Source organism: Pyxicephalus adspersus, chromosome Z (assembly GCF_032062135.1).
Source record: "Pyxicephalus adspersus chromosome Z, UCB_Pads_2.0, whole genome shotgun sequence".
Lineage (NCBI taxonomy): Eukaryota > Metazoa > Chordata > Amphibia > Anura > Pyxicephalidae > Pyxicephalus > Pyxicephalus adspersus.
Window position 1 is genome coordinate 80,242,911 of NC_092871.1, and position 18,129 is coordinate 80,261,039.

The 18,129-nt window shown below is 40.2% G+C and overlaps 1 protein-coding gene across 4 annotated transcripts in view; it reads left to right on the forward strand.

Moving 5' to 3' along the window:
• WNK3 (WNK lysine deficient protein kinase 3) overlaps positions 1 to 18,129 on the forward strand; it is a 70,332-nt gene that overhangs the window by 44,374 nt on the left and 7,829 nt on the right. For 2 of the 4 annotated variants that reach the window (XM_072430942.1, XM_072430944.1), the window contains exons 11-23: positions 363 to 3,821; positions 4,323 to 4,372; positions 5,100 to 5,226; positions 7,386 to 7,502; positions 8,853 to 8,996; positions 9,604 to 9,658; positions 9,770 to 9,877; positions 10,594 to 11,399; positions 12,445 to 12,676; positions 13,075 to 13,202; positions 15,050 to 15,543; positions 16,422 to 16,633; positions 17,146 to 17,354. In XM_072430942.1, coding sequence (XP_072287043.1) covers positions 363 to 3,821; positions 4,323 to 4,372; positions 5,100 to 5,226; positions 7,386 to 7,502; positions 8,853 to 8,996; positions 9,604 to 9,658; positions 9,770 to 9,877; positions 10,594 to 11,399; positions 12,445 to 12,676; positions 13,075 to 13,202; positions 15,050 to 15,543; positions 16,422 to 16,633; positions 17,146 to 17,354 — 6,141 coding nt within the window. Of the gene's footprint in view, positions 1 to 362; positions 3,822 to 4,322; positions 4,373 to 5,099; positions 5,227 to 7,385; positions 7,503 to 8,852; positions 8,997 to 9,603; positions 9,659 to 9,769; positions 9,878 to 10,593; positions 11,400 to 12,444; positions 12,677 to 13,074; positions 13,203 to 15,049; positions 15,544 to 16,421; positions 16,634 to 17,145; positions 17,355 to 18,129 lie in introns of those variants that run through there. The other 2 variants (XM_072430946.1, XM_072430945.1) reach the window with 2 other exon arrangements.

The following is an 18,129-nucleotide window of genomic DNA, read 5'->3' on the forward strand; positions in this document are numbered from 1 at the left end:
AATGAGAGAAACCCCTAGTGTTAATAGTTGGTGGGAGTGGAGACCATCCTGGTGGTTGGTGGTAAGTAAAAGAATAAGTGCTCTGACATGTGTAATTGGGAAGAAAACTTCCCCCAATGTTTATTGGTGAGAGGAAAATCAAAGTTAAATTCAGGTGTGCTGGGGCTTATTGCAGCTGCTGGTCCATGCTGGAAACACTGGGAGGTTTATTTGCTTGATACTTTTCAGGGCTGTGAAAGTTTTTAGGTAACAACCAACCATCTTTGTTTAGTCTAAAATGAAGAGTTGAAAGTAAAGATGAATGTTGAAGCTTCAGGTTTTAGAATGGCTATTCACTATTGTACTTTATTCTGTCTTTTTAGTCTTTAGATCCTCAGTTGACATTTTCTGCAGAAGGAAAAGCTGTACCACACCCTAACACAGTTGATGGCTCCGCAATGTCAGTTCTTCAACCACCGTATTCTGCCCTTTCCCCTCAAATAATATCTGGACAGATTGCAACTCAACAGACGAGGGCTGGTGTCCAACTTGACAGTTGTGGTGTAGCAGGGATACAAGTTCTTTCTGCTCCCACTGGTGGTGATCAAGTTCCAACCCTAATGTACAGCATGCAAAATGTGATGGGAATCCAGACTGAAGTTCAGCAACAACAGTTGACTACTATACAGCAACTGCCTCTTCAAGATCCTTTGAAGTTCTCAACAAATGTACACCAAGGACAACATTTTCACATGCATTCACACCTTGAACAGAATCAGAAGCATCAGCCTTCTTACCAGTCTCCACCAGCACAGCAGCAAATGGTTTTACAGCCAGCTCTGGCTGAACAGTCACCTCAGATAATCTACCCAGCTGCTGTTGTGCAGGAACCCATCACACAGCAAGTACGCATGGAACAGCAGTATGAAAAGGAACATTTGTCATTTAGTGCTCAGACATCTACTGGCCCTGAAACAGCAGTGCAAATACAGCAAACCATGACTGTGCATGAACAACCTATTTACAGCCAGCCCTCTGTGCCACATATTCCTGTCCAGCAGCCTTCCTGTGAACAAGAAAAGGCAGTCTGTCCCTCACAGATGGTTAATGCTTCTGTAGTAGAGCAGCCAGTTTTCTCTCAGTCGGTAGCTATTTCTTCAGAGCAAATGTTTTCTCAGCCTAATGTCATGCAGAATCCTCCAGAGCAACCTCTCTATATACAGATTCCTCCCATAGATACTTATAGACAGCAGCCAGTAGTTCCTGACCAAGTATTGTGTCCACAGACAAATGTTGCTTCCTCTGTTGTGTTACCTGAACAGCTAATGTACAGTCAACAAGCAGTGCAGCCTTCTGACCAGCCATGTTATGTGCAACAAACTTCCATGTCTGAACAGTTAATGCACACCCAACATGATAGAACAGATCATATTATGTACTCTAGGCAAGCCACTCTGCCAGCTGAGCAACCAGTTTACCCACAGAACTCATTATTGCCTGAAACTGGGTATCCACCACAAGCTGCATCAGCCGATCAGCCTACAATGCATTCATCTGAGCAACCTGTGTATATCCAGCAAGCTGTACAATCGGCTGAAGTTTTGCAGCATGCCAAGCCTGCAGTGCCCTGTGAGCAGACAAAGTATATTCAGCAAGTTGTTCCTCCAACTGGCCAGATAGGATATGCTCCGCAAGTGCCACAGTCTTCTGAGCACTTGGTATTTTCACAGCAGGTTATTCCACAAGTTGATAAAGCATTGTATGCCCAGCACAGTTTGTCAACAACTGAGCCACAGCCAGTGTGTTCACAGAAAGCTCTGACGGTTTCTGAACATCAGCAAGGAATGCAACTACATGAGCAACAAGCTATGCCAGTTTGTGGACAGGCACCGATATATGGTCAGCAAGTTGTTCCACCTTCTGAACTGCAGCCAGTGTATACCCACCAAGTGGTCTCGCAGCCTGAGCAGTCCGTTGTCTTCACTCAGCATGGTGTTCAGCAGCATGAACAGCAACCAGTCTATGTTCAGCCTTCTGTGCTGCCACAGGAGCACCCTATTTATACAGTAAATGCATTACCTCTCTCTGAGCAGCCCATGCATCCTCCACATAGTAAACCACCACTGGAAATGTCCATGCAAACCCAGCATATTCATCAACAGACTGACCAACTCCTATATGCCCAGCAAATGTATTCACAGCATGGAGTAGTCGGATCTGAAAAGGTTGTTTATACTCAGCATGCACTAACACAGATGGACCCACTGCTGTATGCTCAGCGTGCTGTTCCACCACTGGAGCAGCCTGTGTATTCACACCAGGTTGTTCCGCCACTGGATAAACCTATGTATGTCCAACCTTCTGTGGCACCATCTGAGCAGAGTGTCTATTTATCGCATCCTGCACACCCAAGTGAGCAGTTAGGATATCAGCAGCACATACAGAAAACCGATCAACTTGTTGGAGTAATACAGGGCCAATCAACAAATTTACAGAATGCTTCTGCTGATCAATATTTGTATGCACGTGAAGCTGTTTTACCCAATGAGCAGAAATACACCCAACAGGCTGTAGCACCACCCATGCAGCCAAATCTGGGCCCTACACCCCAGCTGCTTTGTAACCAACAAGTGGTGCCTACAGCTGAACAGCAAGCATATAACCAGTCAGCTGCTCAGCATATGCAAACAAACACCCATTTGATGACTGCTGGTGACCAGGTTCCAACAGCACAACATGCTGTACCTTTGGCTGAACAACAAGCCCATGTACATGGATCGGTGTCTCCGCAGCCAGTGTTTGTTCCTCAGCCTGCTTCTCTAGTAGAACATGTATATATCCAACAGGCTGCTACTTCTACTGATCAACAGTTGTATACTCATCAAGCAGCTCCACAGTCCAATCCACCCCTTTACATGTCCCAGCCAATGTCTGCCACGCATCCGCTTATGTATGCCCCAGTGCAGCAAGTTTCTGGTACAGAACACCCAGTCATGTACAGCCACGGAGTTCCTACATCTGTGCATGGTCATTTGCCTCCTTCAGATAGACTTGCATATGTTCAGAACACAATGTCTTCTTCAGAGCAGTTAGCTTATGGACTTCATTCTATGACATCTGCTGAGAAAACTAATTATGTGCAACCCAGTGATCAACAAGCAAATCTGACCTTACAGAAAACTATGACACCACCACAAGAGCACAGACCAGACCTTCATGCTGAGAGCCATTTATATCATGCCCAGCAGTCTGGACAGTCTCTGGATCAACAAACTTTGTTGATGCAGCCAGAGACAGAACAAAAGACGCAGACAGATCCCAGTCAAGTATCTCTTTCCTCTTTAGGATCACAGCACATGAATCAAGTTTTTGTGCCTCCTGTAGGGCCAGCTCAGCATTTTCCTGCTTCAGCTTCCCATGTGCAACTGTTAACCAGTGTTACTTCTTCCGAGCATGTTCAAACAAACCAGCTTTTAACTGTTCAACAACCACACAATGGCCTACAAAGCGGCATGCATGTCAATGCACCCCTTGCTGCTCAAGAATCACTTATTCAGGCCACTTACAATCAGCACCCCCCTTTACAAGCATCTGAACCACAAGCATCAGAAAATTTGGATTATATGGCTCATATGACAAATCGGATGTCTTTTCAAAGTCAAGTACCTCCTACATCATTAGAGCAGCCAACAGGGCCAGTGTTTCAACCACAACCAGGTCCTCATGCTGATACACACGAATCGACAGAGGCAACGGTTCCACTCCATAATGCTCACCAGGTTCTTGCCCCTGCTTTGCAGATTCAGAGCCAAATTCAGCAGCCTCTTCCAGAGTTACAAACCGTAAGTATTTGCTCCTAAAATTAAACCGTAAAGTCTTTTAAAGAGTTTACCCACTGTTTGCACAAGTTATTTTTCATTCTTTGGTTGTGTTTAATATAGTCTAGATCCCATCCAGAGGGCTAAGAAAGAAGATTTTGTCCCTTTCTGGTGGCATTTTTATATTTGTCTGTTTCTGGTTTTCAATACCTATTGGTTGTTCTTGAAAATGGTCATTGCTGAAAAAACTTTCCTTGAAAAGAATGACAGGCATAATATGGTGGGGCATACTATGGCCATACCTCCTATCCAATAGCATAATACATAAGATCTGGCACATGTTTACCAGCAGTCTTTTGGGGCCTAGTGATGAGTTTTGGATTTCAGTTATGTAATGATTATAAGGAATAAACAGTTATGAAGGAATAAACATCATATCATTATAAAATTTCATTTGATATCTTTACTTTCTGTACTTTCTGACATTCATAACTAAGATATTTTATATTTATTTTTTGCTTTTAGGTTCAAGGGGTGGAACAGTCAGGTGTTCAAAATATGGAAACTGTTCATAGGTAAGATATGTAATAAATTGCCTCTTTCTGAGAGAAGTTTTTTGTTCCATTGTGTTATAGTTGTGATATTTAGTAGAAAATCATATTTCAATGCTTTTATAAGACCGATAGCATGGAACCTGCTGTAGATTTTAACTGAAATAAATCTACCGATTGAATGCACTTTAACGCTGTAAATCTCTTCTACATAAATGCTTTTCTTTGCGTGTTATCATTTTGTTTATCCCACATGTATAGTAAAGTTGTATATTTGGTGGATTCTCTGCTGGGATGAAGTCACTCCCAGTGCACTTACCTGGTAGTTAAATTACCCAGACCATTCAAAATAACAAAAAAAAAATCAAATTCAGGAAAAAATTGGTTAAACATGGGATCGACAAGGAAGATTTCAACTATTACATTGTTGGAGAGGGGCTTTTTACAAGGTTAATGTGCTATAATGATCAAAACTCGCTAAGCCTACTTGCACAGTATAGCCTAAGTGGCTGGGGCCCTAAATTTAGCCCAGATGTTTGAAATGGAAGGTTTAACAAACTCATTCAGCTATATTATGACGTATGTTTTGTGTCAGAATACATTGTCTTTTTAAAATGCCTTTTTTTTTTTTTTTTTTTAATATTCTGGAGTATTTTGGCTTTCCTAAATATTGTGGTTTTAATGTATTTAAAGAACCAACCCATTTCTTTCTGCTTGTTCACATTGTATCAAACTGTTCCTTTATTTCTAGTGCCCATGCAGATGCTGGCTGTCTTGATGCTCCAGTGGGAAATGGCAAGAATGAAAAGATAAAGCAACGCAGAGCTTCTTGCCCTCGGCCAGATAAGATGACTCGATTTACCCTGACTTTCTTAGGGGTAGGTGTTCCTACCTATGTATTTTAAATCGTATATTACTTTTTAGTTTTGAAAAGGAGGGTTAGGTTTCTTCCACAGGTCTAATTTTCCTTCCCTTCCTGTTATATTGCACTGTTGTCATCTGGGAATAAAGAAGATGATACTCTTCCTTTTGAGGGAGCAACATGTTGTACTATGCTGAGATTTTCTAAAGAAGTTTCCCTGGATTTAGGCTTGAGGTTGGCCGTACGTGTTCAGTCAGAAAGACTGTGCCAATGTGCCAGTTCAGCATTTAGTGTAAATGCATTGTAACCAGTGATTAGTAGAGAGTTGTATGAAAAATTCCAGGGCACCTTATTGCTTTTAAGTCTTGGTAGTGTAATATATGTAGTGCCTTTTACACTTAAGGGCTTATTTAAAACCGAGAATGCATAATGATATCTGATGTTCATTATGCCCCGCTGCTCTAAACATACACCGGTGATGCTCCATGAAGCTCTGTAAATCAGAGGGAGCCAGTTGATTACAGGAAGGGTTAATATTATTATTATTTTTATTATTATTATTATTATTAACCACCTGGGCGTTACACTGATGTCTAGATTTCTGTTCCAAAAGCGTTACACTGTTTTTCATGAAATTTTTTTTTTTAAATTGTAGACCTGTAACTTACAGAAATATGTCCGAACAGGGTTCTAGTAGATATCATGAATATAAAAAATGTTTGAAACACACAATCATGTAAAAAAAAGAAAAAAAAAATACTTTTAATAAAAATTAAATAAAAAGACACAAAAATCAGCTTAAACAAGAATACATAAATAAATGAAAAATACTGAAAATGTGATAATTCGGTATACTGTATAGTAATATATTTTTCTAAAACACCTCCCTAGTGTCCGTCACATACCTATAGACAAAACCACATAAATATATTTTCTATTATTTTGTATTGGATTGGATACAGGAGTTTGTATTCAATCCAATACAAAATGTGTTTGAATGCGTTTCAATTTGAATTTCCCGCACACGCGCCGGACGGAGAAGAAGAACCCTCTTCTCCGAGAGGGCACCCGACGCTGGAGGACGACGCTGGAACACGACGCTAGATGATCGCAGCGGGACCAGGTAAGTGATCGATAAACCCGAACTTTTCTCACTGTATTTTCATACAGTGAGAAAAGTTCGGGTTTATCGATAATTGTAATTTTTTTTAACCCGAACCAAGGTCGGGTTTATCGCTCCGGTGGTTAATAAACAGGATTTTTTATAGCACCAACATATTATGCAGCAATGTACAATAAATATGAGTTGCAAATGACACAAGATACAGACAGTGACACAGGAGGAGGAAAGGACCCTGCCCCGAAGAGCTTACAATCTAAGAGCTGAGGGAAGTAACACTTAATAGGAGGGGAGACATGTCGTGAGGGTTTCAAAAGACAGAGGAAGATAGGTAGGGAAGTTTAAAAATGGGTTTTAAGTTCTCATTTAACTTACCTGGCGGTATGATTAAGTAGTACATTTGAAAATCCTCAATATTTTCAATTTCCCGCCTACCTGCCTAACGGTCCCGTCCTCGAGTCTAGGACTCACAAGCAGATGCCCGGCCGGCATCTGCTTCCCCTGGCCTTGCGTCCCCAGTGTTCACACGCCAGGGACACAGATGCCCGGCCAGCATCGCCAGGGGAAGAAGATGCCGGGCACTGCTGGAGAACGCCACTTGAACATGGGAACAAGGTAGGAGTTTTAATCTCCCTGGCAATTCCACCCGGAGTGTGGCTCTGGGTTATGGCTTTTGGTATGGAAAATTCACCCCGAGCCACACTCGGGAATACTGCCAGGGAGGTTAAATGAACAGAAGGTAGGAGCAAGCCGAATAGGATTAGGGAGACCGTTCCAGAGAGTCAAGGCAGCTCTAAACAAAAGTCTTGGAGCCGTGCATGTGAGGAGGTTATGAGTGAGGAAGTCATTAGTAGGTCATTGGAGAGACGAAGAGAGCTGCTAGAAGAGTATTTTGTTATCATGTCAGAAAGGTAAGTAGGACTTCTTTTCATGGTGTCAGCCATGCCCATGCTTGTTCGCTGAATGAAGGGCTGTATAGTTCAACAATATCTGTGCACTAGTGTTTACTATTTGCCAGTTTAATTGGTTATGTCTTTTGATTGCTTTTACTTTAGGTTTCAAAGTTTGGGGATAATATGGTGGAATGCCAGCTAGAGACTCATAACAACAAGATGGTCACTTTTAAATTTGATGCAGATGGGGATGCTCCAGAGGACATTGCACTCTATATGGTAAGCTCATGAAACTTTTAAAGCTAACATTTCTATTGTTTCTGTTTTGGTTTTCTTTATTTAATAGGAAGAACATGATAATTTAAAAAAAAAAGTGTGTAGCTGATTTGTTAACAGCCCAAAAACAGCCAGGTGGTCAGTGAAAAGTGCCAGGTGGCGCGCCTAGCTAAAAGGGGCTGGGGCCGAACACTGCTATTAGATTTCTTTGTCTTCAAATTGTTTGCATTTGGGATTCAGTGAATAGAATGCAGTAAAAATAGATTGAAAATGGTTGCAGTTTTCCTCATGATGGCAGCACATGCAAACACATTTTGAGTATTAAGTTTTAAGATTACCTTATTAGTGTCCTGATGGGAAAAAATGGTGGTGTTAATGTGGTTTAAATAGCTGGCTGCTTTTTAGCTACTACTTCCTCCCAAAAAAAAAAAAAAAAAATGTCCTCCAAAAGAAAAAAAATTGCCAACTTCCAAGTTGAAAAGTTACCTTGTTGATACCGTGTTTTCCCTGAAAATAAGACCTACCCCGAAATAAACCCTAGCACGCTAATCATGCAAGGGGAAAATATAAGCCCTACCCCGAAAGTAACCCCTAGAGTGCGGTCACGTGATACGTGGAGGTATAACAAGAGGAAGGAGAGCAGAGAGAGCGAGCAGGAGATTTTTAAAAGCACTGGAGCAAGGGGTCAAGAAATCGCAGGGTGGTTATTAACCTACTCTGGTGTGACACTACAACTTTAATAAGAGGTTGGTGGACTCTTTTTGTTTTGTTTTTTGCTTTTACTTAGAGTTATATTGGTTACTGTTCTGTGTCTGCATATGTTAATTGTCAGCATCATTTCTTGTCATCTTGCACTTGTTTGCTTATAAAGTTTTTTTTTTTTTTTTTTTCATCATTTTGTTTATTTTTTTTTCATTACTTCTTGTGTAAAAATAGGTGATTTTGACAGGTCAGGGTTAACACAGATGTATCTTTCTAGAGATTTTTTGTACATGAGGGAAAAAAAACATTCCCTGAAAATAAGCCCTAATGCCATTTTCAGAGGTAAAATTAATATAAGACCCTGTTTTTTTTCGGGGAAACACGGTAACTAGCAGATGTTTGATTCTACATATGCATAGCTTCCAGTTTCATAAATTAGAGAACAGAGAAAGTGTAAAGCTTTTCCTAGTGGTTCGAATATTACCCTTTAATTTTTGTAAAGCAACCATTCTGTTCTCTAAACCCAAATTGTACAGCAAGATGGAGGGAGTATAATACAATATAGGGTAAAGATGTCTTACTGTATTTTTTTTTAAATTTAAAATGTATGTACAGCCTACATCACCTTAAAAATTAAAAACTTTTAAACAGGTTGAAGATGATTTTGTGCTGGAAGCCGAAAAGGATAAATTTGTGGAGGAATTGAAGCTAATTGTTACACAGGCTCAGGACATCCTTCGCACCATTCCAGCTGTAGAGAGGACAGAATCCACCATAACAGAGTCTGGCAGCCAAGTAAGTAATTGATTTATTTTACCAGAACCTCTTGAACGTCTGCATTTGCAGAGGTAACTAATGTTAAAAACTTTTTTTTTCTGTTTTTTTTTTTTTTAAATCAAGGAAATAAAAGGCTTTTGTTTGGTGTGTAATATATATATATATATATATATATATATATATATATATATATATATATATATAAATAATTACAGTTATTGCATCTGACAATGCATTGTGTTCAAACACACCCTTCCTTTTGCAGAGATCTGACAGGTAGTAACTATATACAGTGTTTCAGAGACGTACATGACAAAAAAACAACCTATGGGGCTGGTACCAAGAACACTTAGGGCAGTTGGGACCTGAAATCTGACACTTCCGGAAATGCTGGAGCCCTAGGATTCCCCAGGCAACAGTTTCCCCTATTTTCAGCAGAGATCGCTCAGCATGCAGCTCTTGAATAAATTGATATGTGCTTTAAATACTGAAAGATTGGATATAGGTTCCTTTTGCAAATCCCTATGTATTTTTATTAAATGTTGCATTTTTCTTTCTTTTCATAATATTGCATAGATTACATATATGTATGCCTGCCATATAAATGTCTCAATTTTCTATTCAGGCAGGGTCATCTGAGCATGCACAGATAGCTGTCCAACCCTCTGCTCAGTCAGGAGGTAAGTGACTCTACTACTACAGAAAACTAGTAGTTGCAGATACTACAAAGACTGACAGTGTGCATGGAGCTGTGGTGTGTTAAGTTTATATATTTTTTCCCCCCCTCATAGAGTCTGTTCTGCAGTCCTCGCCAGTTGGCAGATGGAGATTTTTCATTAATCAAACAATTAGAAATCGCGAAGCTCAGTCTACAGTTAAAATTCCTCATCAGGCTACAGGTAAGCGTGTGTTTCTAGCTTTGTGTGTATATATCTTGTGGTCCTTTAGACTTGGTAGCCATATCCAGATAAAGAATATGTCCCTCTCCTGTTATCTAAACAGTCACTGAATATTTATCCTTGCCATACGAATTTATGGTACCTTCATTTAGTTGTAGCCTCCCCAAGCTAAAATATTAACATACTGTTTTTGAATAAGTGAGAGTAAATCCGTCCCCTTTCTCTATTGTGGTTTCCTTGGCAATATCTGTAAAAGCTGTATTGATTCCCAAGGTCCTTAGTTCAGCATTAGCTATAGAAGGGAATGTCCCAACTGTAAGAAAGGTGCTCAGGGGTCAACGTGTGTACTGTGGAAGCCCTTTTATGTTTCTAAAGTGTTCACAGCCCCAAAAAAGCCACCTAGTCTTGATGGTCGTAAATTGACAAAAAAAAAAGTTGTTTCATTCAATACACGTTCAGATGTCCCGTCTTGGTCTGCTCTCCTGTAATATAATTGCCCAGGAAGGTGCTTTAACTTCATGGTATTCCTGTTCCCTACGTTTTTTTTTTTCTCTACGCATCTGTATTTTCAAGATACTTGCGTGGACGCATGATTGCTTCTATGTCAGAAATAATTACATGTTTTATCTGTTCAACTTGTAGTATTGGGGCATTGTGCATTTTGCAGTAAAAAAAAAGTATTATATGATGTTTCCATTTTTCCCCATCTCTTTCAGGAGGAAATACTGAAAGCCTCCCTGAGGATTCTTCTCTCTCTGGACACAGCTGCTCTGTTCAGGAAGAGCACTCTGCTCTCCCCACTTCAACAGATGGTCAGGTTTCTGCCACAGAAACTGAACCAATGGCATCTATGGCTCATGTGGCCAATGACAGTGGAAGTGTTCCCTCTTCTGCAAACAGCGCATCTTCGCAAACACTGCAGACCAACACAGAGGGTGATGTCCCAGGTAGCAACATTGCTGTCTTATCTGAAGGTCAGCAGTCAGGCTTACAACTCTGTAGCGATCAGGATACACAAGTAATAAATGGTTTGACATACACTGTACAAACCACTGCTCATACCACTTCTGGCCACTTACCTGCCCAAAGCACTACAGGTTTGTCCTTTGGGCTCGCTTTGTCAGACACTGCAACCCCTTCAGATGGACCTACATTTGCTCAGACACCTGTCTCAGAATCATCACTTGCACACTCTGCTTCAGTCCAGGAGTCCGACACAGAAGGGCCACCCAAAAGGGACTTTGCAGACAACCGCATCAAAACCCTAGATGAGAAACTGAGAACCCTACTGTATCAGGACAGTTCTGCAAGTTCCTATGCCGACAGTCAAAAGGAGACACAGAGCACAGAGTCTCCTCTTTCTTCATCTGCTGATAATACCCTGTCTTGTCCTGCTCCGGAAGCCACCAATGTGAATACTGACAGCATTCAGGCCACACCAGAGGAGGCAGAACCTATTGGTCCCATGGTAGCCAAAGACCCTGAAGCTGTTATTACTGTACCTGGTCAGTTGACGCCATCTGTAAGTAGTGCTGTTTATCACACTCTTCTATGACTGATAGTATCATATGATCATTTGGTAGGCCATACAAATATGGAATAATGAAGAAAATAACATGGTTTTAGCTCTTTTTTTTTCCATATAAAAGCTGCAAGCTACTTTCTTCGATTACAAAGACACAGTAGCCAGAGAATACATTTGAACAGCCTACATTGTGTAGACATCATTAATTCTTGAGACTTCTGTTAAGGGAACACAATCCTGAAATTAAATTTGCTTTCAAGTAAGCACACATTACATCTCATATGAAAGAAAGGAATAAACTAGGATTGCTTTTACCTGCAATTGATAAAGTAATGAAGTCTCTTTAACGATTACCCTAGGAACTAATCCCACACCTATCTTTTCCCCAATATTTAAAGCCAACCTGTTGCCAAAATAAAATTGTCCATGAAATCTGTATCTGTAAAGAAGCAACTTAAAGCTTACCTGGCCTGCTGACCAAGCTGCTGAACACTAGCAACATTGAAATAACCAAAACTCCTGGTCTCTTTTTATGTTCAGTGGGTCCTCTAGCTTGACCCCTGTGGCACATATTCTCTACCAATGCTAAAAAATTATAAAATTATATTTTTATATTTTAATACTTTTGATTTTATTTACTCATTAACTATATATGTAAATAACACCATTGTGCTTTATTTTCTTATTGGCTATCTTTTAGTATTGAAATCTACCATTTAGAGAGTTTTGGAAGGCCATGGTTCTGCTTTAAATTAACAATTAAGAAATATATGTTTGTGTTTCTAAATTCAGTTCAAATTAGTTTTGTTTTATAGTGAGGTGAGATTGCTTGTAAAACCATTTGCATTTGTGTACTATGACAGGATTAGATATACTCTCTGAAATGCAAATGAAGAAAAAGTGTTAGAGGCACACACAATGATTTTTAAAAAGGCATATTGGTGTAAATTTTTACATTTTCTAATGTTGTTCACAATAACAAAAGTTACTGTTAAAGGTTTTCTTGTTTGCTCTATTTCTTTATTCTTTCTCCTTTCTTCAGGAAAGTTCTGAAGAAGCCTGGCACTCTGGGAGTTCTCATGCCTGCACCAAGCGCTCAATGGGTAGCGGAGCTGCGCATCTACAGACAGGAGGTGGATATTTTGGCCTAAGCTTTACTTGTCCTAGTCTCAAAAACCCTATTAGCAAGAAACCGTGGGCTCGCAAATTAAAAAGCTGGGCATGCAGGTTGCGGCATTCCAACAGCTTATTCAAGAGGTCAAGAGTCCGCCAAGGTAGTGTTGCTCACAGTTAGGCCCCCACAATAGGAAACATCCCTTTTGGTTATTTCCGTACGTATATATTTCTTTTAAATGCATTTCCTTATTTTGGTTTTTACTCATCCTCAGAATTGTTCCTCACGTCTCCCTCACTTTGCCTTTTATTTATTTATTTTAGTTTTTGTCTAGCTTGTGTCTTTAAAAGACACATTTGTAAGAGCCCTGGGCTTTTCATTGCTTTTTGTCTTTCATGTGTTACCACTAGTTTTGGCCTGAGCATGGCAATGTGTATTATCAACTGGAAGCCGCACTCGTCGTTGTGTTATTCTGCTGTATCCCCCCTTTACTTTCGTAGGCGGGCACAACTCATGAAATTTACTGAGCAGTGTGACCTGTTTTTATCTTTCTTTTAGCTGATGATGATGGCACAAGGCGGGAAGTATCTGATGCCACGCAAAGGGTTGTAGAAGCACTGGCTGAATGTGCCTTGTCTGAAGGGGCTGCCTCTGGAACCAGTGCCTTCAAGCGTGGGCGGTTTCAGGTGTGTTACCAGAGTAAAATTGGAAGCCCCTATTTATTATCAGAAATGTTTTTTAAACCTTTGTACCTGAGCAAATTTTGAGTGAATGTCTATAGCATTAACTAAAGTCTTTGTTTTTCTAAGTCATCCATCTGTTTTTTACCTATTGATCCCAATAGTGGATTAGTTCTTTTTCCCCAGGCCAAGCTATCCTGGAAATTTGGGAAAGAAACATATTACACTAATGAAGATGCCTGCAATGGTCAGCTGTTATCCTTAAGGCATTAGGTGGAACTTAGGTACTACGTTTAGAAATTTTGCATCAGCAAAGCCATCTTATTGCAGGAATGGGGAGGTGATGTCCTTTCTGCAGTAAGCTTTCTTACCCACCTGATCGCTCAGTGGGGCTGTCAAAAATGATGAGCTGCGTATACACTGGCTTGCACGGACTAAATGAACCCACTGTGCGGAAGTTGCATTATCCCAACCAAACAAGTTACCCGAAGATTGTTGGAAGAGGACGAATAGGGTAGTGGTGCCCTCTAACAGAATGGGGTCCAATGATTATAGCGGGGGTTTTAGGTTTGCTTTAAAGCTTAGGGGGGGGGGGAAAGGTCCTGGAGTTGGGCTTTACTTTTGCCATAGAGTGACAACACTGCTTTGCTATTTTACTGCAGATTGAACAGCGTTGTCATAGTATTACAGAAAGTGGAAAGGGACCAATAAGAAATACAATTGCATTATCTGGACACTCATGGGGGGTTGGTGGTAGGGGAAACAAAAAAATATATATAAACTGCTTCTCATATGTTTTTATTCCCAATCATTTTTAATTTTGCAGAACATACAGTAAGATATTTCCCATGATCTTTCAAATGTGAAATTGCCTTAAAAAAAACAAAAGTACCCACTTTGAGTCTGTGAGACAAGCTTTTTGGCTTGGTGAAAGAAAGCAGAAAGTGGTGATTTTTGATGATGGACTGTTCTCCTGTCTGGTAGAAAAAGTTTCTGTGTTGTAGCATCAGTAGCCATTGCTAATGTGCGGAAGATGCTATGCTGCAAACTACAAATTGGCTTAACCCCCCTAGCGGTCTAATTCCTTCAAAATTTCCATGCAAAAAGGGGTACAATTTTTTGCATGGAAATTTATTGTAAGTTGTAGTTCGTAGGCATAACTCACCGATATTTAATAAATTAATAATACACTTTACCAAAACACAAACATCTGTTAAAAAAAAAAAAAATTTAAACATGTAATGTAACTGTATGGTAGCATATATAATATATATAATGAATATTTCTTTTGTATTCATTGTAGTCCAATACAGCTATTTTGTATTGAATACAATACAAAATTATTTAAATTTCTCGACGATTCTCCAGCCCGCACCAACGTCACCGGGAAACCCCGGAGATCGTCGCTGCATTATGCGTCTGAAGATCGGAGGAACAGGTCGTGTCCCCTTTTTTTTTTTAGTTAAAAATGACCCCGAGTGTGACTCGGGGATTCCACTTTTTGCAGGTAAAATCCACCCTGAGTCACACTCGGGAATACCGCTAGGGGGGTTAGGTGATGCAAACTAGGTATCACCTTGGGTTAAATCACAAGCTGTAGTTAAAAAAGTGTGTGCCTTGCATGTTAAAGCAAATTGCAAGTGTCATTCTGTCATTTTTAGCCTTTTATAGTTAATATATTAGCAATGCAGCAAAATTAAGATGTTCAAATAGTGCAGAATTTGTTGAAACCTAAGCAAAAACAATTTAAATTAGCATTTCTTTTATCCCTTGCGACTTGGTAAGTACATTGGTTGACGACAGTGGTTAGAGTTTACATTTCTGATGCCTTATTAATATATTTTTTCTTGCAGGTTGTAACTGTCCCACAACAAGAGCAACCTGCTACTAATGAAACTACAGTTGTCCCACCCACATCCCTGCAGACACAAAAACCCATCCCTTTGGAGGAAACTGGGTCTGCTGATACCAAAGCAGAGGAGATGCCACAGTCAGTTAGCACAGCATGTGAGACAGATACCTCTTCTCTAACCCCTGATCGAGAGCTAGAAGAAACATCTGCAACTGGCAGCAGTGCTCAGTCTGGGCCATCACTCTGGATGAAAGATGGCAAAAAGGAGAATACCTTTCCAAAGCAGCCAAGCAGCGATTCTGAAATGTCTATAGCTCCCAGCAAAGGCCAGGACCTAAAAATGCGAGAGTCTGGACAAAACTCCCATGGGGACAAGGCATTTTCACAAAAACAAAACTCCTTTCTGTACTCTCCTTCATCTCCTATGAGCAGTGATGATGAGTCTGAACTAGAAGACGAAGAGCTGAAAGTGGAGCTGCAGAAATTGCGAGAGAAGTTAGTGTATTTTTTTTGTAGTTTTGGTTGTTTTCTGTAGTCCCTAGAAATATTTTTACATAGTGCAGTGCTTGTTGCTGTTTCCAGGCCTCTGTAAAACCATGTACAGAACTCAAAATTTCTCTCACTGAACACAATGAACAATTGTGGCACTTGTGCTGTTCTGTGGAGAGGTGAAGATGAGTAAGAGCTTATGAGCTCCTAAGAGCAAGATTTAGGTGTATGACTGATCCTGGGATCTTTGCTCTGCCCTGTTTGAACGGGAAACAGAATGTAGCTTTACGCTGTATATAAATTCATCAGTGAGGGAAAAAAAAAGTTGCAATCCCTATTTGATATATAGGATAGGAATTGTTTTTCTGTAGCTTTGCTTTGATATTATAGACAGCTATGGACAGTGCACAAAATGAGTCACTTCTAGGACTTCAGACAGGTGTCAGTGTAAAGGTGAACCCAAATCACTGATTCTCACCTTGCCAGTTTTCCTTCATTGTACCTACCCAGTCGCAGCAAACACTGGAATCTTGGGGAACAGTGACAATACTTGGGCCTAGGTATTGGTTGCCAGACCTGAGTGCTGTTACATGGGGGAGACCTCAACTTCCCTTACAAAGGACACACCTGAAATTCTGTTTGGCTAATGCAGCATAAGTGATGGGAGAAGGCTATTAAGGTGAGTATTATTGGGTCAGAGGTATGTGCACGAATGTTGTCATTGGCAAGATATATAAAAGAGAGTAGTGATCAAAAACAGACTTAATTTCCTCTGCAATTGTCAGGAAATTTTGTTTCCCATTTACATTTATATAAATGTTTCCCGAACAAGATACTTTACATTACACTTTAATAAGTTTTTTTTTAATTATTTACTTCCACAGGCACATCCAGGAGGTTGTAACTTTACAAGCCCAGCAGAACAGAGAACTCCAGGAAGTATATGCACGTCTGCGTTCTCTGAGAGAGGGCAAAGCACAGGTCTCTGATACTACTTCCCAGCCAATGTCCCCACGTCGTCCCAGGTCACTAAAAAGTAAGCAACGGAGCAGAACCCATTCTTTCACCCACATGGACAATGGAATTTTACAGACAGGTGGGTACATTAAAAATAAAGTTTAAGGTAGGCTTGTTAAAATGTCTTCTAGTTTGCACCTTTTGATACTGGATTTTGGCACCTATTTAAGATGAAGATGTATATGTTGTTATTTAAATATGGCATAGCTTTGAAGTAATGAATTTGATCATTTTTGGATCATAGCTATGCTTAGAGTAAGGAAGAGCTAGGTCAAGGGTTCAGGGTCTCTTCCTTGGACTTTATTTATACATAAAAGTCTAAGGAATGGATGTTTCTGTATTGATCAGGACTCTGATCTTTTCCTGTGCCAAAATCAATGCCAAGTTTTATAAATCTCAATTTTCATATATCCTTTAGTAAGATTGGGCTGGGGAGGTGCTATTATATTACAATCATACTGACGACCTTTAGTTTATGTTGCTTTAAAAAGAAAAATCTATTTGTTAAGTAATCATAGTAAAAAAAAAAAAAAACACATATACGCCTAATGAGGTTTTTTTGTTTTTCTTTTGTTTGTTTTTTTTTATAAGTTTCAGACCAGCAGTGCACTGAGAGCAACTCTGATGCCAGTCAGCAATCTGTCTCCGGAAAGAAGAGCATGTTCACTGATGACCTGCACAAATTAGTAGATGACTGGGCCAAGGAGAATTCGGCGAATGCCCATCTAAAACCTAGTCTGAATCAAATCAAACAGAGTCAGAGCCGCTCAGACTTAGATAGCTGGAATCGCGTTCATGAGGTAAAGATTGAACTTGGTACAATTGGGGAATAATAGAAATAGTGGTGGTGTTCAGGTAATGTTTATGACATGTTTATGACTTTTTACCCTTTGGGTAAGTCTACCGCAGAAACTGCCTACCTGTCCCTATATTCTTATTCTTCATCTTATTATTTAACGGTATTTATGTAGTGCCAACATATTACGCAGCGGTGTACAATAAATAGAGGTTGCAAATAACAGACATGACACAGGATGGGGAGAGGTCCCTGCCCCCCAGAGCTTACAATCTAGGAGGTGGGGGAAATACCACACAATAGGAGGGGTATATGGAGTGAATGGGTAAGTAGTGAGGGTTTAAGAGGCAGAAGAAGATGGGTAGGCAAGTTTGAAAAGATTTTGGGTTTTGAGTGCTCTTTTCAATGAGCAGAAATTAAAAGCAAGCCGAATAGGATGAGGAAGATCATTTCAGAGAGTCGGGGCAGCTCTAGAAAAGTCTTGGAGCTGTGCGTGTGACAAGGTTTTTGAGTGAGGAAGCAATTAGAAGGTCATTGCAGGAGCAAAAAGAGCAGGTAGGGGGGGATTTTTTTATCAGGTCCGAAAGGTAAGTGGGACAAGAACTGAGGAGAGATTCGAAAGCAAAGCACAGGAGCTTGAATTTGATTCTAAGAGGAAATGGAAGCCAATGAAGAGAACTACAAAGAGATGCAGCAGAAGAGGAGCAGTGATAAGGATGGATGAGTCTGGCTGCAGCATTCATAATAGATTGTAGAGGAGAGAGTCGGGTTAGTGGAGT